Consider the following 23,268-nt stretch of genomic DNA (forward strand, 5'->3'; position numbering starts at 1 on the left):
AGACAGGATGGAGGCCGGGCCTCCCTGAGTCTTCAGTCGGCTGTGATCTACCTTCTGCCGAGGGGCCTGGAATAAAGCGACCAGACCTACTGGATCCCCGGACCCAGTGGATCCAGGCCGTGGGGATGGCTCTGGCTCTGGAATGGAAAAAACCGAGTTGCACTCTGGGACGCTTCCCTTCCTCAGCTTGCTTGGCTGAGGCTAACACCTGAAGCCAGTGGGCCTCCCCTCAAGTCACACTGCTGGCTGGGGTGGGGAACGCTTTGGTTCCAGGTGGGCCTTTGAAGGAGCCAAATCCGCCATCCTGCTAACAACGACTCACCCTGCCTAGTCCCGACCTGCCACGGGTCTCGTGGGGGAAACAATGATGGAGTGCCAACACACAGGATGCTTCCAAAAATTTAATAAATAATGATTTTTTAAAACTGTATAAACTATAAATTACCATGCAGTCAATATAATTTAAAATAATTTACAGGCTGAGGTAGGGAGGGGCCCAGGAGAGTGGACGTGGGGTGGGTGGGGGTCCGAGGAAGGGTGTAGGGGTGGGTAGGGGGTGTCAGGCTCTTCTCCCAGTCTTTCTGCTGATCACGCATACGCAGGCCGTGTTGATGCGGATAAAGCGCCAGGCTGTCTGACTGGCGTCCAGGGTCAGCGCCCTGGTGAAGGAGTAATTGGGGGCACAGTACGAGTTCCAGTGCTTCGAGTCAATGCCCCGGCACCCGGTGCTCGAAGGATCGGGGTTCTGGCACTTGGTCTCAAAAAAGTACTGTTTGTACACAACGTTGTTGATGCTCACTTCCTTCAGCACCATCACCTCGTTGCCCTTGATGTCCGTGGCGGTGGTCTTATTCCCAACCCACATGCTGACGCTGTCGCACACGGAGAACTCGCCCCTGTGGAAGATGGGGTGGGTGGAGTCCGACCGCTTGCTCCGGTGAGTCCGGTTGAGAGCGGCCGCGCCGCGGGGCTCGGAGTCCAGGCCCTGCGCCTCGAGGGTGTCGGATGGGGGCTGGGTGCTGAACAGCACGCGGGGTGAGTGCAGCCGCCGCTTTTTAAAGAGTTTGGGGTCCACGGTGATGTTGCGGCTCTGCCCTGCCACCCTCGCGGTGATCACCCCAGCCGGGGCGCTGCGGGCTCTGCGGAGGGCTGTGTCCAGGGAGAGCTGAAGCTTGGACCAGTGGGCTAGGGAGATGGCGTGTCCTGCTGGGACATTGCGCTCTGCGTGTGGTTCCGCCTGTATGCCGATCAACAACGCTGTGATCAGAGCGTAGAACAACATGGACATTACGCTACGCGCCTGCAAGGGAACAGAAAGGAGGGTTAGCACACGGGTGCTGGGCTGCGGAGCCCCTCGGAGCCCATCTCCTGAGATAGCCCGGAGACGGTAGTCGGGTGGTGTCCCGGCAAGGTGACCCTAGAAGGCACCCCAGGCTGAAAGGCCAGGCTAGCAGCAATCACCCTTCTACGGAGCCCCACACACTTGCTGGCATCCAGCAATTCAAGCTGCTTTCAGGGATCACTCCTGGTCGACTCGGACGCCCTGGGGGTTGTGGGCACCCCGCCTATGGCACAGCCTTTTCCAAGCAGAGACAGAGCCCTGCAAGGCTGCTCAGCAGGCCGGTAGGAGGCCAAAGCAGCACGTGCCGTGCCATCCCTGGTGTGCTCTGCCGGCTTGTGGCAGCAGTGGGCAGGGTGACGCGGGCACCAAGTCTCCCCCTGCGCTTGAACAGCCGTCCCAGAAGGAGTGTGTCAGGTGGCACGGTGCTGCTGGTGGCCCTCCCCTGCCGGGGACCCATCCCAGGCACTGCGTAACTGAGTAGCGCCTCTTCAGAAAGAAGCCGTAGGCCCAGCCCTTGTGGTGAAGCCCAGACGCATCAGATTGGGCAAACGACAACAAAACTATCTCCGAGCGTCCATCCATGCCCCTCACATATAAACATGCTACTGCTACTGCTTCTGTCTGAGTCATGTTTTTACACTTTCCCAATGTGTTCCTCCCAAGTTTGCGTTGGTCCGTGAGTCAGGCTAGCCTTTATCACCAGTCTTTCACATATAAGGGAATGGGGCCACAGTCAATTAACCAATGGGCTTAAAGTCACCAAAACCTGGACCAGAAAGAATATCCAAAGCTGGTCAGTCTATCCTTGCAGCCATCTTGCTTCCCTCACTCCCTCCGTCCTGCCCCTCCTCCCCTGTCTTTTATTCTTAAGCGGCACGCCTTTTCTTTGTATTGTCTTTACTATCTATTGTTTGGATCGATCCGCCACTTAGAGGCAGTGCAAACCTCTCTGGGTATCTGCTGGGCAGGGCTCCACACTGCATGCAGACACCCACCATGCAGAGACCACTCCCTGGACAAGGAGAAGCGAATTACTCTTCCCTGAAGGATCCCTCACCTGCCCACTGGGTGAGCATCGAGCCACACCTGCGGAAGGATCTCTAGTTCAATGTCCCCAGATCTTCTGGGTAGGCTTAGAGACTGCCTGTAGAAAGAGTGCTCTCCAAAGTTCCAATTTTATCTCTTCCCACATCTGTCTTTCCCACCCTCAGATGTCCTTCTACTCCCTACTCGCTCTCTAGCCTGCTTCAGATAGCGTCTCCTCCAGGAGGGCTTCTCAGATCACCTCCATCAAAAGTGAGCTCATTCAAGGCTGAACGTAGCCGTCCGTGCATTTCTGCCTTGCTGAATTCCTGGAACAAAACTCCCCTCTGCATTGGACCTGCAGTCAGAGGACCTTCTCAGGATTCCTAGCCCAGCTACTTGTTAGTAGAGAGCAGCCACCCACTCACTTCGTTCCTCATTGCTTCAAGGAGGACAATGAGCATCACTTCACACGGCTGTTGTTTGGATTAACTATGTGCTGGAGAAATCGGTATCAATTCTGAGTCATTTCAATCTCCTCATGGCCAAGGATTTGGCCTTTTCTAGTTACATGGCTGCTTAGCCGTTCTCGGAGCATACCTCACACAGGCCTTCTCAGAACACATTGTTTGATCTCTATCAGTCTTTTAAAGAAAAAGCTTGATAATGAACAGTCTGTCTCCCTTCTGGCTGTAAGATCTTTAAGGGCTGAGTTTTGTCCTGTTCGTGCCCTGTAGATACTCAAACACAGCCCTCAGCCTGTACCTCCTGGGCTTCCGTCATGGTTTGTGCACAACCTCTCCCCTTTCTTGGTGTTGTGCTCAATCATGTACACGTCTGTCCCACTGAGGCCCCTTTAAAAGTATTTAATATCCCTGGACCCAGGAGCGGTGCTGAGCATCGCTGCAGGTCCTCAAAGTCTATACACAGAATGAAAGAAAGAGTGAATGTGAGGCAGCTGGCGAGGCCATCATTGGACCCGTGTCCACCATGGCACACACTTTCCCATCTGATGGTACATATGGCCCCAGGCAGCTTTCCTGATCTATCTGGAAGGGATGCGTTCTTCTCAGTAACATGCTTTCATTCCGCTAGAAAAAGACAGCTCTTTGGTAGGATACCAAGAAGGAAACTATCAAATTCTTTCTCTTCAGTAATGTGGAAAAGTGTTTTGCCTACTCCAGGTCTTCTACATCCCCTCAGACGGCCATGCAGAGGGGCTGATGGTATACCTACACCTTTGACCGCCATTCATTCTTTTGGCTGAGGGTCTTGCCGATAACGTCCAGCCAATTCCAGTCAATTTATTCAGTTGACAGCTCTTTCCAGCCTTTAGCCCCTTCTTTAGATTTTCTCAGTATGATGGTCCTTCTGTCATAGCGTGAGCCCGTGATGGGGAATTCTTCTTTTCACGCCCATGTGAGTAACAATTGTTAGAATTTAGTAAAGGACAATGGACGAAAATCTCAGGTGTAGATGGACATAAGGTCTCCATTACCAAACTTCTATGGAGGCGACTGGAATTCTTGGGCCACTGACGCCCCTCCCTATGCACACCTGGTTCTGTTAGACGAGATGTCAAATGTACCGGCTCTTTTATTAGCCAGTTATGACCCTCCGGTTTTCTGGCAGGAAACCCTGGGTGGATATTGGCATTTTAAATACAAGCTATCCAGAACCCAAATCCGCATACTCAATCTTCATGATGATGATCCTCTTCAGTGGGATCAGGCACCTCACTCAGCAGCGGCAGCCCCATCCTGGAGCACTTGATGATTTACAGTGTAGTTTGGCAGCTCTCTTCTTTGGATCACCATTCTCCATTTTTTCAAACCGCTTCTCTGCGTCTTTCTTTTTCTCTTAATGGATCCATTATTCTTTCCTCCATCAGCTCCAAACTTCAGATCTTGACGGGGCTGCATTTTCCTCCCTGCCTGTCACCCAGTCAGCCTTTGGGGCACTGCTCTGAGAACATCTCGTGACATTGGTCTCCATTCTCAACTCTTTACCTGCAAGGTTGGTGGTTCAACCCCACCAGTCCCTGTGAGAGAGAAAGATGAGGCTGTGCGTTCTTGAAGGGATTTACAGTCTCAGAAACCCCAAGGAGTCGTTAGTTATACTCATTTCTCTTGGGTCCCTGTGAGTTGGAATGGACGCCGAAGCAATGGTTTGAGGTTTGATGGGGTTTTCAGAGATGTGACTTTTCAGAAGCAGATCTCCAGGCTTGTCTGCCGAGGCACCTCTCTGGGTTCGTTCCAACTGCCAACATTTTGGTTATGTAAACACTTTAACCATTTGCGCCAACCAGAGCTCAGCAAAAGTCCCAAATATTTGCTCGTGGCTTGGAGGCCTGCTGTCTTTGGCTTGGCAGCAGTGCCTGTGGAGGTGGGTGGCAGAAGGGAGTAAGATAATGTCTGCCTTCGAGAGAGGGGTGCCAAGATCTCTCAGTAATTCTCAGGCCAGTGATTAGAATAGCTAGCCAGGGTCACTAGCTCTTGGCAAGAGAAGGAATTCTTGTGGCTGAAGAAATCCAGCTTCCTCCTCCTCATCAATCTCACTCTGCATTCTGAGAGTGGGCCAAGGGTCACTTCTTGTTTCACACTTGGCCTCTGCTCTAAATGTAAACTGGCCACTGTCTCCCCTTTAAAGACCCAGGCACGCTTAGTTCATGCTGCCTGTGTGGAGCGAGAGAGGAACTCAGTGCCCTCCACTGACCAAGGCACTGTCCCTGGGGTGTCTTGCGCTGCCACAAAGGAATGTATTGACAGGATACAACCCAGAACCCCTTGCAGCATCTCAGTCAGGATGGAGTGGGAATGTGATGGTTAGAGCTTATGTCCCCTAGACATTCCTGGGTGAAGGGAGGGGTGGAGCCTAACTGATCAGTCAGGTCTCAGACTGATGACACCGCCTTGGGGATGTGGCCTTTGGTGTAAGAGTGTATCCGAGCAGAGCTGGGCGCTTTTTGTCCTTCACCTTTTGCTAGAGCTAGATCCTGCATCTGGTTCATCAAGCTCCTGGTGTGTCACTTGCCCATCTCAGGAGCCAGCAGTAGCCTGGCAACCTTGGATGTATTTGACTGACCTCAAATTCCTTTACCTTTGCACCCAGCAGCCTGTGACCCTGCTGCTTCAGCATCTTGCTTCCTGTTCATCAGCTTCCAAAGGGGACGGTTCTACCCTGTCCTATGGGTCACGGTGTGAGTTCAAGAACAGGAAGGAAGTAGACTTGAGGGCAGGCAGATATTTCAAATCCAGTGGTTCTCAAACTCAGGAATGTCACAGTCCCCCAGAGGGCTTGCTACACCACCAAAAGCTGGAGCCCACCCCCACAATTTCTAATTAGGTAAGTCAGGGGCGTGGCCTGAAGAATCTGCATTTCTAACGAGTTCCCTGGTGTTGTTGAGGCTGCTATTCTGGGGACCACACTTTGAGAAGCACTCATCCAGCCCAATCTTTTAACTTTACAGAGGACAGAAATGGGTCTCAGAGACCCTAGGAAACTATGCAAACTAATTATATAAACTGGCCACTGCCTTCCCTTTAAAGACTCGGCGTGCTTATTTCTTGCTGTCTGTGCGGAGTGACAGGAACTAGGCACTTATTACGAGGGTGCCTGGCCTGTTGGTTGGCCTGAGGTCTCATGTCCACTGGGACGGATAGGTCCTGGCGGCATGTTTGACATCCTGGGTGGTGTAAGGACTCAGCTGCTAACTGAAGGCAGTTCATCTGTCCAGCTGCACCTTGGAAGAGAAGTCTGGCCCTCTACTCCTGAAATGAAAACTTGGCCCCCTGGGAAGCTGAGGGGGCACAGTTCGACTCTGACACGCAGGGGGCGCTGTATGTCACAGTCAAGTCCACAGCGAGTGGTAGGGTACATTTACTTAGGCCTGACATCTAACTGACTACTCTGTTCAACAAGTTGTACGTTTTACATTCCTGATGCCACAGATCCAGATACTTGGGGATATTGTCAGGTCTGTGAGTGACATAAAAATCCCCGCACCAAATCCATTGTCAGAGAGCCTCATTCTGACCTGGAGTGGCCCTATAAGCCAGCGTACAATTGCTCCATCGCCTTTTAAGCTGTAAAGCTTTATGGAAGCAGATTGCCTTATCTCTCTCCCTCGGAACAACAGATGTGTTCGAACCACCAACCATTTGGTTAGCAGACATGCACTTAACCACTATCCCTCCAGAGCTCCTGAGAATCATAAAGACTCTGTCCCAAAGTAACTAACATGCCCATGATAGATATATGTACCAGAAACAGCAGCAGGTAAAGGCCCCTGTGGATTTATTGGTCTCTTCCAGGACAGGTGTGCCGGCAGCATTGAAGGAATAGAACCTACTAGGTCGAATTTTTAGAAGTACCTCTTAATATGAATGAGGCCAGATTATAAGTATAAAACCTATCATGAACTGCGCATGAGTATCTCATGAATCATCAGTGCCACCCGGAGAGACACACATTAGTCCCATTTTACAGATGAGGAAGCAGACTCAGTGAGGTAAAGTAGATCACAGTCAGATACCCGGCAGAACTGAAACTCAAAGCCAGGCTTGCCAGATCCCTGTACCAGAATTGTCCCCATCCCTCCACTCTGTGGGCTATTGGGGTTGAGGATGATGAGGAAGGTCAACTGCTGAGACCACTCAGGGAGTGATGTGCAGGGTCTGAGAGATGCCTCGATTGCATATTACTTTTTAGAGATGGGGCAGCTTAGATTCTTAACATGTGCCTGGGAAGGTGTGGGATCCCCTGAGAGCTCAAGGCCATTCCCATTCCAAACTGCTCCTAGAGCATGCATTGTCCGGGTGGTTATGAACCATCCCAGGGTCAGGGACCAGCAGTTGGGTCCCACCCTCTCTCTCTCAGCCAGGTCTTCTTCCCAGCTGTCACATGGGGGAGGGGGGGGTCGTGCTTCTGGAAGCTCCAGAGGGATGAGCCCTTGTGAGGCAGATGCCCCTTGGGCACTTACCTCTGTGTGGCCAGGACGGAAAGCTGCTCCCTTGGTAAAGTCTTTATTGGGCCCAGACGCTGAGCTGAGCTTGGGTCCAGCATGCCATCCAGCCCCCGGGACTGCACGACCACCGGCCAGGACTCTGTGGAAGAGAGCTACCATTAGATGGGCACACCACCACACTCCTGCAGATGGATGCCAGGCTCTAGGCAGGAGGGGAGGGTGTGCCAATAGGACAAGCCCTCATTCCCTGAGGTCTGGGATTTTACCTGCATAGGTTAAAAAAAAAAAAAAAAAAAGGAGCTAGCTATAAACTACTGAAATTACTAGGGGTCTGATCTTGCATGGATGGAATGGGGTTGGGAGTGGGAGAAGAGGGTCCCTTCTTGTCACTTTTGTGCCAAAGCTTCTTGGTGTATGCCGACACAATCCTTATCTAACCCAACATCCAGTACAGGTGCCTCCCGACTCACACCCGAGTCCTGTGCCAGTAGATTGATAAATCCAGCAGCAAAGTGGGAGGTGTTCTCATGACCCACTGGCCATGGAGGCCCAACTCTAAACCCACCGAATCACAATAAATCCTACACCAGGGTGGGGGAAGTCCTGACAATTCAGAACACATTGTTGCTTTCATAAGAAGTGCCCGTCACTGACGGCCATGAAGACCATCTGGCCATTTTTGGCGCTCTTGCAGAACTGGGGCGTGGCTCTCAGAGAACCATGCTGCAGGTTAAATTCTAGGAAGTGGAAATGGTGGAAAGGACACAAGGAGAACACACTTTCATTCCATTTGAGGTGACGCTTTCTAGACGCACTGGAGGTGTCGATTGTTCCTTTAGTCACATAAACCAGAATTATATAGGTATTTATTCAGTCACTCAGCAAATATTTCCTGCGCACCTACTATGTACCAAGCACTATTCTAGGCTCTAGAGATGCAGCAGCAGATACGACAGCCCGGGTCTCTGTTCTCATGGAGCCTAGCGTCTGTGCACGCACGGCATCTTTGGATTTCTTACGTGTCAGAAGGAAGCAAGCAGCACAGGCAGTAAGGGATACCAGCAGGCACAGGAAAGAACTTGTGTGCTAGGTTTTCAGGCTGCTCGGGGAAGTTTTCTGGGGAGTTGTCTTCAGGTCACAACCTGGAGAATGGCAAAGAGCTAGGAGAGAGCGGTCCAGACAGAAGGATCGGGACAAAGGTCCTGATGTGAAAATCAATGAGCAATGACCATTACTGAGCACTGGGGTAAGGAGGAGCCAGCTCTCCAGGACCATAGTAAGGTGCTAAGTCTTCCTCAAAGCAATAGGAAGGATAATGGAGGGATGTAAGGAGAGAATGACATCACTTAAAAAAACCAAAGTATATGATTATGTCTATTACAGATCTGGTAGAGGGGTGTGTGTGCCCCAGTCTTCCCAAGCAGTTCTAGCAGGGCAGTCATCTTTAACCCCCTTTTTGTATTCTCTTTATAACTCCCACCACTCCTATAAGCCCCAAACCTCATGGAAAACAGTGTCTGACTTTCATGTGCAGCTGTGGTCAAACCTGACAGGTGGACCGGATTACAACCAACAGACCTGCCTCCTGGTCCAATTCACCCTGATACTGAATTGATTACTGGACATCTTGAAGTCTCTCTGGACCTCCTTTTCTTTCGGATGAGAAGCTGGTATAGATAGATGGTAGTTCTAGACTGAATCATGTGTATTCTACAAGATTAATGTATCCAATCTGCATTCCTACTATTTAAGTAAAGTTCCCCTTACCCAGACATTGTGATTCATCTATTTCATTCATTAGAGATTTAAAATTTCAAATCCTATCTTTGTCACTACGCTAGGTGCTAGAGACACACACACAAATAAAGCATAATTCTGAATTTCCAAGAACAAATCATGCAGAGGTGAGGACGGGCAAATACGTGAACAAACACTGAAAGCACAGCGTGCGAAGGATAGAATGGAAGTATGATGGACCAGCCAGCCAGAGACTAGTTCCGGGAGGACGTAGCATTTGCACATGGACCTTGAGGATGAGTAGGCATTCATTTTGTAAGTCAGGGATGAAAAGGGAAGCCTGAGTCACAGGCTTCAAGGACAGGCCAGAGGGCCAGCCTGGCTTAGTACAATTAATATGGGGCATGTGGAGGATGGCAGACTTGTAGGGGATAATGAGTTTGCACAGCTCACTCCTGTGAACTTATATCTTGAATGAAAGTTTGCATGTGTAAAAGATATGTCTCCATTTTAAATCTATGGGATAACCAGGGAAGTAACTCTCTGGAAATATTTTGGATATTCCAATATGAATCTGGAGGACTTCCTTCCAATCTAAAAGACCAGAGAGTTTGAATTAAACATTTCCACAACTCCTAGCAGAACTGTCTCTCTTTCTCTCTCGCTCTCTCTTTTTTTTTTTTTTGACAAATGCTAGACCAACCACAAGGGATTCCCTGGTCTTGGAGCCTAGGTGGGGTGGGAGTTGTCTAAGAATCCATAATTTCTGGTCCAACCCACCTTGGTGCATGTCAGGGTTTGCTTTCAAGTTCATCTGGATGCCTGGTTGATGTGTTTGAGACCCTGTTTAGCATTTATACAGGGCCTTTGGCCTTCTCATTTGGGAGGAAGATGAGGCTATCCACTCCCATACAAAGTTACACTCTCAGCAACTCTACACTGTGTCGCATTGAGTCAGAATCAACTTGACAGCTCCGGGTGGGGTGGGTTGGAGCAACTTCATGTGACACAGTTCTTTCTCCCTTGGAGCTGCTATGGGTGGGTGTGAACCTCTAGCCTTTTGGGTAGCAGCTGAGCAATTCACATTTGTACTATCAGGGCGCCTGAAAGTTGATACTGACCAACAATTCCCTGTCTGAAATAGTGAAACACCATGCTTTTCATAGCTGTTATGTTTTTAGACTCATACTTGTAAAGGTTGGGCCTCTAAAATGAAGCAATTTTAAATATTACCAGCTTATAATACAAAGATATTAGGGAAAATAACTGAAATGCGTACCCACTTCTAAAGTCTTATCTTTTCTCACAGAGAAATCAATTAAGCAGAAATCACACAGCTCTTGACTTTTTGGTAAACGCATGAAAACAAATCCCAGCTCATCTCAAGACCAGGTTCCATGCCATCTAGCCATTTCCTCTAGACCCTAGACCTCATGGTTTTCAGCATTGGTTCTCAAAGTGTGGTCCAAAGACACTGCATCACTGAGTCAGTATCTAGGAATCTATTAGAAAGACAAATCCTTGGGCTCCACCACAGCTTGATGGAATCAGCTCTAGGGTGGACCCCGGCAGTCTGTGCTTTAAAAAGCCCTGCCCATGGTTCTGAGGAGCATTGGGAGCTTAGTGGTTACATGTTGGGCTGCTAACTGCAAAGCCTGCAATTCGAAACCATCTGCCATAGCTACGTGGGCAAACGATGGTGCTTTCTACTCCTGTAAGGAGCTATAGTCTCTGAATCTCCGAGGGAGAGTTCTATGCTGACCTATAGGGCCTCTGTGATTGGCATCGACTTGATGGCAGTGAGCTTGAACCTGAGCAAATTATTCTAATGCATACTAGAGTGGATGGCCATTGCTTTAGAGCTTACCCTCTTCCAGCTGCAACCTCTCTATGGGGTGAGGGTTCCATGGGGCAGAGAAAGTACCAACCCAGGGCCAACCCTCCCTCCCTCAACAGATCGTTCTCTCCAGACTCAGACCCCAGGACGCCTACTCAGGCGGCTCCGAGCCTTTTCCAGACACTTCCCCAGTTCCACCCTTCCAGGGGCAGCAGCAATGCAAACACCTAGAAGTCAAGGTAAGACTATTGTCAGGAGAATCATTTGCATAGACTTTGGATCTGTGGACTTGGGTGTCCCCATCCCCGGGCAAGAGGGCCCTATGGTGTAAAGCAGAAGTGAGAAGAAAAGGTGGACCCCCTCTTATTCTTGTCTTGACCCTGCTGAGGTGAGGGACAAACCTGTGGTTTGGCACTGCAGGACCCAGAACTCGTCCTGTAGTTGCAAAGGTGAACTTGCTCTTTTCTCTGAGACTTTCACTGAGGGCACTTAGGATGCATTCACGGGAGACCTAGGTGTGCTTGACTTTGTAGATTCCATCAATGTGCCCCTGAACACACCTGAAATTTGCTTTGGAAAAATGTAACCATATCGTAAGCTCCCCAGAACCCTGACTAGCTGCATAGAGGAAATCCATCAGGACAACACCTTTAATTTATCTCTTATGCAAAAATCTCTGTCATCTATAATGTTCAGCTGGTGATCTAACAGTGACTGCCACATCTGAGTCCAGTGTATTGTGGGGTTTTATATTCTCGAGGAGTTTGATAGATCCTGACAGAGACTCTCTTTTTTCAGTCAAGGGGATTTTTATAACGACTTTGGCAATCTAAACTATGTACAAGGATAGCTCTAGATTTTCTCTTGGCTTTGTATGAAATAGGCAAACCTAGTTTTCTGACCCAGTCTTTGGGAGTGCTCAGAGGCTAACCAAAAGAGGGGCAGGTGTTTCTACACAGAGACGGCTTGGAAGAAAGGTCTGGCAGTCTACTTTTGGAAACTCAGCCATGGACAGCCCCGTGGAGTCCACTTCTCCCCGACACACGTGGGGTGGCTCTGGGTTGGGATCCACTCAGCAGCAACTATGTGTTTAGATGATGTACATGAGATGGGCTCTCTCCTCACTTTATTTAAAGTAGGCACACTAACTTTTCTTATTATGTTCTTTAGACTTCAAAAAAGGAGTCCCGGTAACTCCCAGTTTCTAAGTGAGCAAAACTGTCTCTAGGGAGGATGGTAGAGAGCAAGCAAGAGCCAGAGGTTCTTCTGAGTTCCCCCCCACCCCCCACCCCCACCACCAAAAAAAGTTAAGTATACATAAGAATTACCTGGAGACCTATAGTAATCACTTAGGGATCTGGTGGAACTATTGATTCTGATTCTGTCTCTAAATATAAATGTAATTTTTCAGCAGGGGGTCAAACAGGAATGTACTGGTTGGGGAAACTCACTAGATTGATCGAATAGTAAGAAGATGTTATTGTGAGCCAAATCATCATTATTGGTCCTGTTGCTGTGATCGTCACTGTGTCTGTCAGTGGTCCTATCTGTCCCCTCTTCTCTGCGTTTGTCCAAATGCTGACTGACCCTGTACACTTACACAAAGAGAAGCAGAATTTGGAATCTTTGTCTGTGTGTCTGTGTTTGACTAATTTTCAGCCTAATCAGAAGTTTTCTAATAGTCTATATGAGCACAAGGTTTGCTGAGTAAGAGCTCTTTATTTAGGGGGGGGGGAGTCAATTGGGGCCATTTTGAGATGATTTGATGTGTTTTAGCTGTTCAGTGGTTTTGACATCTCCAGAGGGAAAATGGGAAAATTGTGCATTTGGCACCAAGGGCTCAGGGAAGCATCAAGGTTTAGAAAAGCTGAGTTCAATGTCTGGTGCCACGGTTCTGAAATGTTTTGCCACATTTCCCTAAAAGAAGAATAGGCTTAGGACTCCTTGGGAGATGATGGGGCGGGAGTCTGATATCCTCTTTCAGTCTGGACCTCAGAGACTCAGGCAGCTTAAGGAAGAAGGCACTGTGGTTGGCTGACCATGAGCTTCAGGATCTAAGAGTATTTTCTATGAATGTGAGTATTTACTATTGTGTGTGGCCAGCTCTGACCTGCCTGGTATTTCACCTGACTGCATTCGTGGCCTGTGTGTTGGCCAACACCACTGAGAGGTTGACATGGAGCTGGTAATTGCAGTGACATGGATGTTGTAGGAGATAAGACATCTAAACACTCAGTAACCTTCTATTACAGAGCTGAGAGCCGTGTATGTTGCAAGAATGTGCTGCTGAAATAACAGTCCCTGGGATAGCCCATCAACTTAGTAAGACTCACGATATATCTATAATCTACATTTGCGTGCCAAAAACAATGCAGTCGTTTTTCAAACTTCTCTACGACCTTAAGAAAACATTTCCCTGGTTCCAACTGGCTGACGCTTAAACCACAGGAAAAACGATCCATTTCAGTTCTGCTTTGGACCTTCCCCGGGTCTGTTCTTCCCATACTTGGGACGGAGGGCGGGCAGATTGGGCCAAGAGAGGTCGCTCGGATTAGGTAAGCATGCCGCCACTAGTACCTGCACCGGCGGAGGTGTGCAACCCTTGATGGCCCTCTGATGACGAGCTGGGATGAAACCGAGCCATGAACACACCACGGTGCTCATCAGTGTGACCCCGGAGCCATGCTCTTCACTCTATTTGCTTTGCGGACTTGAACATCCTTGGCTCTTTTTAAGCTAGCCCTCTCCTCTCGGTGTGCGGTATGTTTTCCGTGCAATAGGGCAAGATACGTTACAGCCAGAAGTCTATAATGAGATTCAGATGTAACTCCAGAAATTAGGACAAACTGAAGATCCATGGGTCTCAAGCAGACTAGGAAACAAACGCCTTCACAGACACGCAGAGGTCTGGGGCTTCGAACAAGCGAGGCTTTAAACACCCTTCAGGTACAGAGGGCTCGGGGATGAGCCATGGGCTTGGTATGTGAGGATTCCAGTAAGTGCCACCCGTCCTCTGAAACGTGTCCATGAGATGAAAGCCTTTTCGTTCAAGCAGCGGGACTTCAGCTCTACCGCAGGCATCGCTGCACCTCCACCCGCTGCACCAGGAAAACATGGATGGCAGGAGTTGGCACCAAAGGCACCGCAGGGAGAAGTGGGGTCCGAGGGCATGTCAGACCCCTTCCCACTCCACACCACTCTGAGTGACAGCCGCCACCGAGCCTGGGCTCTCTGGCTCTGCAGGGCTGACATTTCCTGGCTTGTCTGCTGACTTCACACCCAGAAAATCTGACTCAAGGCAGGAAAGAGATAACTCAAGCCTAGCTTTGCCTGGACATGTAGCACATGCAAATCCCAGGTAACCCGAGGCTCAGATAAGAGCTGAAAACGAAGAATTTATTTCCACGTCTGTTTGGTGGGGGATGGGAGGGGCGGGGCTGTGTGGTGTTAGCGACTTCCCATCTATCATTTTCACTAGCCCAGCCCCAAGTGGGCTCCTGCCACCGAGGCACATGGATGCCTGCTGAGGAGGTGGGGAATGTCGTGGGGTGGCTAACTAGGATGAAGGACCATTTGCTAGGCGCTTTTGAAGCTTATGAGACGGGGTTGCCTGGAAGTCCCCCATTATCTCAGGAGCAGAGCAGAGGTCCCTTCTCAGGCCACTGGATCCTCATCGAGCTCTATTTCTCACCATTCCCAGCCATCTAAGCTTTCACCTTTGAGCTTCATTTGAGCAGGACATCCCGCACACAAGGAAAACCCTGCACCGGAGAAGTTTTCTCTGGGCAAGCAAGAGACCCACAGTGCATCTGTCCCAAGGGACCCAGAGCCTGGTGGGTACTTAGACATCCCAAACATGAGACAGCCTTCCCCTCTCCTCCTGGTCCACCCACATACACACAAGCATACAGAAATGAGCCAGCCATTCAGGTAGCGTTTGAATAGTGAGATTGAAACAAATGTATTTCTTTCAGAGTCTCCATTGTGATTTCACATAACTGTACACTGCTCGGGATGTGAAGGCCCATTAGTACCTCTGCAGTCAGTTGCTTCCCTTGACAGGTGGGCTGGGTGAAGACCAGTTTCACCAGCTGCTAGCTGTGTGACCCTTCCTGAGTGACCTAACCTCTCTGTGCCCCTGCACCTCAGTGCTGCTTCTCTAAAATGGCAGCAATTATACCTTCCAGGTTGGGTTAGATGAATAAAATAAGCATTTAGCACAATGCCCGGCATCCAATTGGTGTTAAACAAATATGAACTCTTCTTGTCAATATGATGAAAGACACTTAGACAAAGCAGGACTTAGCTAGCGGCAAAGCTGGGTGCAGTAGAGAAAGCAGATGCGCCTTGTCCAGGGCATGCTCCCATCTGACTCTCCTGCTTGGAATGGAAAGTCTCCCACGCTCTCTGTCCCAAGCCTGGTTGGAATGGCTGGCGGTGTGCATGGCTGGCGGTGCGCAGGGCCACCATCTCACTCATTCGCCAACAGAGATGCTGCGTAAAGGACTCCAACACTGGCTTTTGAAAGGATCTGTCAGAGTCGGAGTCAGAGAGAGGCAGTTGCTCCCTCTTTCCCAGTGTCGCAGCTGAGGGTCCCGCCACCCTACTGGCCAGGCCGTGGACGGTGAATTAGCATCTTTGCTTAGGATCATGGCTGCCTCCCAGGGAAGGGAGTCCCAAGGAGAATACTCTGTGAAGGGAGTCTTCCTGGGATTGGGGCACATTCAGGCATCTGCTAGCTCATTGACTTTCTGAGGTTTGGGGGGCTGCCCCAGGGTCCCACTTAATGAATGTTTATTGAATGAAATTGAAAACTCCTTGCACAGCTGTGTCAGATGATTCAACCCAGGTAAATCATCATTGAACATGACACTGGAAACTAGCAAGTGGTCCCAATTTAGATTTCTGGGTAACTGGTGGAGGCTCCGCGCTGGCAAGAGGCTGGACCAGCCAGGACCAAGAACGCCACGTGTCGTGGGCGGGCAGGTGCACTGCGGCTGCCGCCCTCGCCAGGGCTCAGCAGGGCACACAGATGGGGTGCCCACCGCACCCCTCTGCCAGCGAGCTCATTTTCTCTCTTGCCCACAGTTCCCTCGGAGAAGGCTCGACTACCAGTTACGATGGGCAACGGCCAGGGACCGCCATCACCTCATTGTTGAGCTGCGACCCACGAAAAGACACAAAAGCGGAGCAGACCAGCACGCGGAGCTGCGCCGCGTGCCCAGACCCGTCAGGAGAGCCATTTGTGAATTCACAGATCACCCTCGCTGGGTGAATGGGTGCAGCGCCTGGCAGCGGGCCTCCGTCTGAAAGAGGGCGGCACCTCAAAGGCCTTCCAGGGACTCCTTCTTGCCAGGTCCCGTCCAAAGAGTGTCACCCTTTGCCACCGCTAACTGCCCGTGTCCTCCAGGCCACAGCCATCAGGGCCGGCTTGGGCGCTCACTGCCGAAAGCAGCCTGGCCTCGCTTTGGAAGAAGTTCTCTTCTCGTTCCTGTCTCCCTGAGCAGCGTTCACCCATCTGTGTGCCTCTGGACAGCACCCTCTCCCCACCTCCTTTTGAACCGTGTCTCCTTTTTTCCCTCAGACGCAAATTTCACGTTCCCAAGTAGCATCTATCCATCCCTCTCGAGAACAAAAAGTATAAATAAATAAAAAGAAAAAATATGTATCCACAAACAATACCTCAAATAGCATAACTGGTAGACTAATGTGCGACTCCCAATGAATGTTCACTTTACCTACACTGTCCGCAAGACCCGAATCGTGTGCTGTGGTTGTAGGCAGATACCAGGACCAAATTCCCTGTGCGTTTCTGTTCCTTAAGTCCTACGGTCCTCCCCGGCTCTCCTATGGCTCAAAGCTACCACAGCATCTAACCGGGTGAAGTTTCTCATTCAAACTTATCTCCAACGTCCAACGTCCAACATCACTGCTGTCATCACCTTCACTGCCAGGACTGCTACCCCACCACATCACACTGTCCACTGTCACCATGCCCAGGACTACCACCACCCTATCCTCACCACCAGGTCCCAAATACGTCCTCCACAAACCCGCCCTGTTACCACCCCCAGCACCAACGGGACAACGTTTCCACCATCATACGACTGCAGTCACCACCGCGCCCATCACTACCATTATCACCAGGACTACTACGATCACCTCCAGCATCACCCCACCCCACCTCCACCACCTTCAGAAGGATGAAAGGAACCTGACCAGTGTTCTCCAAGGCTCCTCTTAGGCTCTCCATAAACCAGCAGGGCCAGAAGAAGCCAATCAGGCCTTGCCGTCATCTACGCTTCTAGACTCGTCAAAGAATCCTTTAGTTCCATAGGACTCCCAACTTGAGTGTGAGTAGAGCTGGGTCTCTGCATTAATGTTTCTGATTGGTGGGGTGTTCCATTATGCTAATTGTAGCACCCACTCTGAAAGTTGCCTTTTCTTTCCTTCTTGAAACTGTTGCTTGGTTGGTCAAATTTTACATCTAAAAGAAGATAATTGACAACATTTTTCAGTGGGTACCCTGCTGAATTTTAATATCATTTCCGAAGAAGAGTATCCGTGGCTATTAGCGGACCATTATTTATGAGAGGATTTTCAAAAAGTCCATGGAAAAGTTCCATTATCGTTTCATTCCGTTTTCCATGACCTTTTTGAAGCCCTTCAGATAGATGACTCGCAGCCGTCCCTGTGAGCGCAGGACCCTCTGTGTAACTGTTGCCGGGAGCAGAAGGGCAGTCTTTCTCCCACGGAGCTGCTGGGGGTTTCATCGCGCCGACCGTTCGGATAGAAGCCCGACATATACCCACACTGAAAGAGTAAATAAATTATTCAGCGTGGCCCTCCGAAATGAGGCACGTTCTTCCATGTGCCTGATTTCGTGTATTAAGCGTACCTGCACAATCTTTGCAGATCACCTTTGAGTTTCCCTATTTCCAGGTACCAGAGGACTTTGTGTGTAGGCCCCTGGAGGGAAGAAAGAGCTTCTGTGTCTCCTCTCAGCAGTACTTCAGAGGGAGTACTACTCAGACCAGTCCAAGACCATGGTAGGCTCCAGCTTGTCAGGGGGGGCGCGGGGGGTGGCGCTCCCAGAGTGGAAGAGGTCAGGCCTTCAATGTGGCTCTCGCCTGACCCTTCTATCCAGTGGCAGAAGTGGCCAGCTGTCCCAGCTGCCCTGCTTCTTCCTCAGCCACTTGGGGCGCCTCAGTGAGGATTGCTTTCCTTCTGGCCAGCACGGTAAGCATGCCAAGATTGGGAATTTGAATTTGGATCAGGGTCAGGACATTAGGCCATGAGTGGATTCGAGAGCTCCTAAGTGGTTCCCGGAGCCCTCTGGCTTAGGATGCCTCAGGAGCACTGATGAGGACAGGGCTAGGCCTTTTAGGTGTGAATCTGAGTGCAGTGTGGGCTAGAAATGAATAGTGTTGATCACTGAGGTGATTCTGATTCACGGCAAAGTCATGTGTGCAAAGTAGATTTTCTCTACTTTAAGGTTTTAAAATCTGAGATTTTTGTGTGTGTGGGGCAGGGGAGGGGGGCGGGGAGTGGATTGCCAGCCCTATATTCTGAACTGCCTCTGAGCAGGTTTGAACTGGCAACCTTCCAAACAGTAATCATATGCTTAACCATTTGTGCTACTCAGACACTCCCCCCACTATAATATATAATATGAACTTATTATGCCAGAAGCTATACTAAAGTCATTTTATATACCCTTTTAAAAAATATAGTTTCAAAATTCTTTTAAGGTCAGGATCATCTTCATTTTTTTCTTTTTTCTTAAATAATTTTATTGGGGGCTTGTACAATCATCTTCATTTTAAGATGAAGAAATTTCAACTCAGAAGTGACGTAAGAAAATGCCAAGTAATGTTGATTCGTGGATGACACAGACAGACAGGACCCAGATCTCTTGTCCTGTGGTCACGCCTCCTTGTTCTCCATCTCTCACAAATCAGACTATCTCAAAGGAGCAACCGGTTAGCCCAGTGGGTCTTATAGTGAGGTTTTAGTTCTTCTTCTGTGATGTGGATAATGTATAGATACGTATGCATGTTAAATATGTATTCATAGACCCAATTGCTTTTATTGAACAGAATCTTACATGCTCAGAAGTTCATGATAAATCTAGTCCTGTTTTGTTTTCAATTAAAAATAAATAACTTGACTTCACCATTTATCTTTTATGAGGCTTTCCTTGTTTCCAATCTTGAGTATACTCATGGAGTGTACTCCCTCCTCACTGAAAGTCTGCAGCCACCAAGAAATCGTTTTTGAATTGCCTCCATTCTGAGAGAAGTGTAGTCATGGAAAATGAACAGGTCATGGATCAAGCCAACGCCCATTCCATGGGTGTCAGACAAGAGCAGGGCTCCATAGAGCTTCCAGCGGCTGATTTAGGGGAAGCAGATTGCCAAGATTTCTTTTGAGATGACTCTGGATGGACTCCAGCTGCCAGCCTTTCACCCAGGAACCCAGCAGATTCATCGTTTGCCCCATGATGCCCCACCGTTTGCCCCACGATGCCCCATCGTTTGCCCCACGGTGCCCCATCGTTTGCCCCACGATGCCCCATCGTTTGCCCCACGATGCCCCATCGTTTGCCCCATGATGCCCCATCGTTTGCCCCATGATGCCCCATCGTTTGCCCCTGCTTCATGGAAGATAGGTGATTAGGAAAGTATCATTGTTTCTTCCTGGGAAATGGATGGAAAGGACAATGTAGCTCTTCTGTGTCCTTTCATATATTTTCTGAATAAGCGTTACTCTTCACACTGACCCTAAGCAGAAAAATGACCAGCAAGACAGGACGGCTCATTCTGAGCCAGAGATGTGATTCCCTGTTGGTTGGCTTTCTGGGTGTGAAGACCAAGCCGGAGGCTGGTGGAGCCAAGCAAAGTGTGTTAAGATTTCCATTCATGGACATGCAATAGAAAACCATCTCATACATTTACAGAAAAACATCTAATAGAATATCGTTACTGAGCTTAATCAGAACCAGAGTAAAATTCCAGTCGACAAGAATAGAAACTTACCCTACTGATTTCATTTTCATTCCAAAACATACAGGGTTTCCTCTGCTTGCTTTGCCTGTCACTTTCTAAAGCAAGAAATTACCCAGCAATGACTTTGGTTTGTGGGACGAATGGAAAGCAATAAACACCGAACAGAAATGCAAAGTGATTGGAAGCCAAGGGCCCTGGGTGAGTGCTCATCTGAACGTGGATTCTATTTATGAATTGCAGGATTTATTTCTCAGAACTCGCAGGATGGACTCAAGCAGGGTCCAGGGATCTAGGCTGAGCGCTTTCCACGGCGAGGCCCACGTCTAAGCGACGTGAGTCACCAGGCAAAGGAGAGGAGGTTGAGCGAGCACCGATGCGATGAGCTCGTTGGGCAAACACATTGCCCTCATAGTTAGTGGGTGGAACAGCCTGCCCTGGAAGACTGAAAGCCCTACACTTTGTGAAACAGAAAGCACTGCCTTCGTATTCACTCATTGAACCGTGGAGCCGGTTTCACATTAGGGATCCTGCTGCTCTGCACGCAGTGAGCTGTGGCTGCCACTCCGGCTCCAGCTCCAGGGTGAAAACCTGGAAGCCCCTCCAGCTCGCCAACCTCCAGATTCCACCAGCCCTTTCAAAGAGAGGAGGTGCCATCTTCTTTCAGTTTCTCAAGAGTGTGGGTACCAACATGCAGAGCAGACCAAGGGTCTGCCCGTGAGCAGTGGCTGTCACTTTGAGGGTAAGAGTGACATTTTGGCTGACACTTCAGAGGGCACACGCTGGCCATTAATTATGCGGCTTGGCCCTGTCCCCAACGGGCACCGTGGGGAGCTGAGTAATGCCGGCACTGAAGATGGCCCTGGCCCTCGTGCCAGCTCTGCTGACTCCAATTAGGAGTCAGCCTGGGGCAGAGCTCAGGGCAGAGTCCAAGGGAGAAATGCCTATCTTATTTCCCATCAGTTGGGAGCCTGGCGGGACTTTGTGGCAGGAGTGGCTGAGTCCTGAAGAGACGGCATGCGACCAGGCCAGCACCTGCAAACACTGCCACAAAGTACGTGAGCTGAGATTCACCTTACCCTTGGGAAGCCTGGCATCAAGACAGAGGAGAGGGAGATGAAGCAGAGGAAAGAGACTGGTGGAACCAGAGGGAGAAGCCATGAGAAATGGGGAGGGAGGGAAGGGAGAGAAAGAAAAGTGACAGTGCATTGGAAAGAGTGGTGGACAAGGATGGACAGAGAGTGGGTCAGAAACAACGGAAGAAGGCTGCAGAGGGACCCTCGGGGAGAAAGAACCGAGAGAGGGAAGGCGGCTAGAGAGAGGGACCGGACAAAGAATGGACCGGGAGAAAGAAACAGACATCGAGGAAGGGCCCTGACGATCCCCAGCCTCAGCTCCAGTGAGCAGCAAGAAACCACTGCAGCGCCAACACACTCACAAGCCTGGACCGCGCGAGGGAGATGGGACGCCTTCCTGAGTGCCTCTGGAGGAAATGGCCAAGGAGGAAGTAAATCAAAGCTGTTTATGATTAGTAACAACTTCTCCAAAAGAACCCAGATTTCCTTCAACCAGCTCCCAGTCACCTCACAAGATATCCCGGACACTGCTTAAATGAGAGTTCTATGAGCAGAGGAGAATATCTGCTGGACCAAGACCCCATCGGAGCCTGAACCCAACAACAATATTGCCCAGTGATTTCACTCCATAGGTTAAGATCAGGCCACCTCCCTGGGTACATAGCATCTCCAACAGAAATGTCCTTCCTTCCGGGCCTGCGCCGTGCTGAGTGTTGCCAGACCAGCCCTTGACATAAATGAGATCGAATGACCTCACCGTGATCAGATTCAGAGAAAATGCCTTGGAAGAGAAATGGTGAGTAGAGAGGACCAAAGGACGACATCAGGGGGGTTGGGGTTTCCCACTGATGCTGGATCCAGCTGGAGCTGGTTATGGCATAAGCTTTGTTTAATCAAATCCTCTGTCATTAATAAAACTCCAAACCAAATCCAAACAGAGATAAACGATGCTGCACTTGGGTTTCAAGTGGGCCTTGCATCCCTGCTCCACCAGGTGCCACACAGAAATCCGGGATGCGGGGTGCTGGGGCTGGGGCTGGAGCCGCAGAGGCTCTCTGCTCTTCCACTTGGGCCGCTACTATTTTCCTGTGCCAACTGCTCAGGTGCTCAGTGAGGAGGCTGGAGGAAGCCACAGAAGCTGCCCAAGGCCTACAATCCTTCTCTTCGTGATGCTGAAGGTTTTAAAGGCAAAGCCGGCAGGGTAGACATCTGGAAACCACAGTGGGACCAGAATGATTGTGGAACTTGGTATGCTGCACGTTCAGAAACACTGGTACAGGGAGACTGCTCTCCTGTGTTCCAGAGGGCACGGCTGGAGGAAGGGGCAGAACTAGGGAAGAAGCGAATGCGACCCTGACTTGAGGCGCCTGACAGGTCTCAGCCAGAGAAAGGGAGTGTCAGTTGAGGTAGCACTACTCCTTCTCTGTGAGCAGCTTTCGATGGGAGCTGAGGGTTGATAAGGGCCTCTCGTCACGGCGACACGCCGTGCAATAGTGCAGACAGGTTACAGGATCCGTAATCAGAAAAATCACAAAGAGAAAGGATGAAGGAATGAAGCAGAAAAAGATGGAAGAAAGGGAAGAGGAAGGGAAGTAGAGAGAGGAAAGAAAGGAGAGACAAAGAATGAAGAACCATTTAAATTGTGAAGGGGGTTCTTCGGGTTCTTCCATTATACAGACACTTGAATGTGACATTCTGCGGGTCAATTGTTGGTTCCCATCAACCTCGCATTCTGAGACTGTGATTTTGGAATTAGAGATTTGTATCTGATGTGTACGTGTAGGTGACCAGATTTTAACATTGGAAAAGCGGGACACCAGCGGGACACCATTGATAAAACTCATATCCTGGTGAAATAGCCACATGGCAGCCAAAAAACGTATACCCTAGCTTGACGTGCATTCTTTCCAAAAATCGGGACTTTTTAAAAACACCATGGGACATGAGAAAAATTGTTAAAAATTAGGATTGTCCCGCCAAAAGTGGGACGTCTGGTGACCTTAGATCTATGCTCGTTTGCAAGTCAACTCCATCTGGTGCTTAACTGAAGAAAGAGCAACTGGTTTCCACACTCGGGGGACAACTACCTGGTTGGACATCTAGAGCAGTAATGTCTTCTTCAGCAATATGGAGTTGGCAGGTAAGCTTGGCTACACTTTGCAGATGATCGCTGACCTGGGAGGGCAGGCCCTGTGTAAGGTCAGAGCGCTAGAGAAGAAGGCCCCATGGCAGGGAGGGCAGATAGGTGCCCTAGACCAGGCACTTGGGAGCAGGCAGCTGGG

General features: G+C 49.9%; 1 protein-coding gene across 1 annotated transcript in view; it reads right to left on the reverse strand.

Moving 5' to 3' along the window:
• Nucleotides 1-388: 388 nt before the first annotated feature.
• The window catches only part of NGF (nerve growth factor), a 64,086-nt gene continuing 41,206 nt past the window's right edge, over nucleotides 389-23,268 (reverse strand). The window contains exons 2-3 of the mRNA XM_075559764.1: nucleotides 7,347-7,470; nucleotides 389-1,300 (exon numbers count right to left, since the gene is read on the reverse strand). Of these exons, the coding sequence (XP_075415879.1) occupies nucleotides 560-1,288 (729 nt within the window). The 5' untranslated portion in view covers nucleotides 1,289-1,300; nucleotides 7,347-7,470 and the 3' untranslated portion in view covers nucleotides 389-559. The remainder of the gene's footprint in view (nucleotides 1,301-7,346; nucleotides 7,471-23,268) is intronic.

This window comes from Tenrec ecaudatus, chromosome 1 (assembly GCF_050624435.1).
Source record: "Tenrec ecaudatus isolate mTenEca1 chromosome 1, mTenEca1.hap1, whole genome shotgun sequence".
NCBI classification, from domain to species: Eukaryota; Metazoa; Chordata; class Mammalia; order Afrosoricida; family Tenrecidae; genus Tenrec; species Tenrec ecaudatus.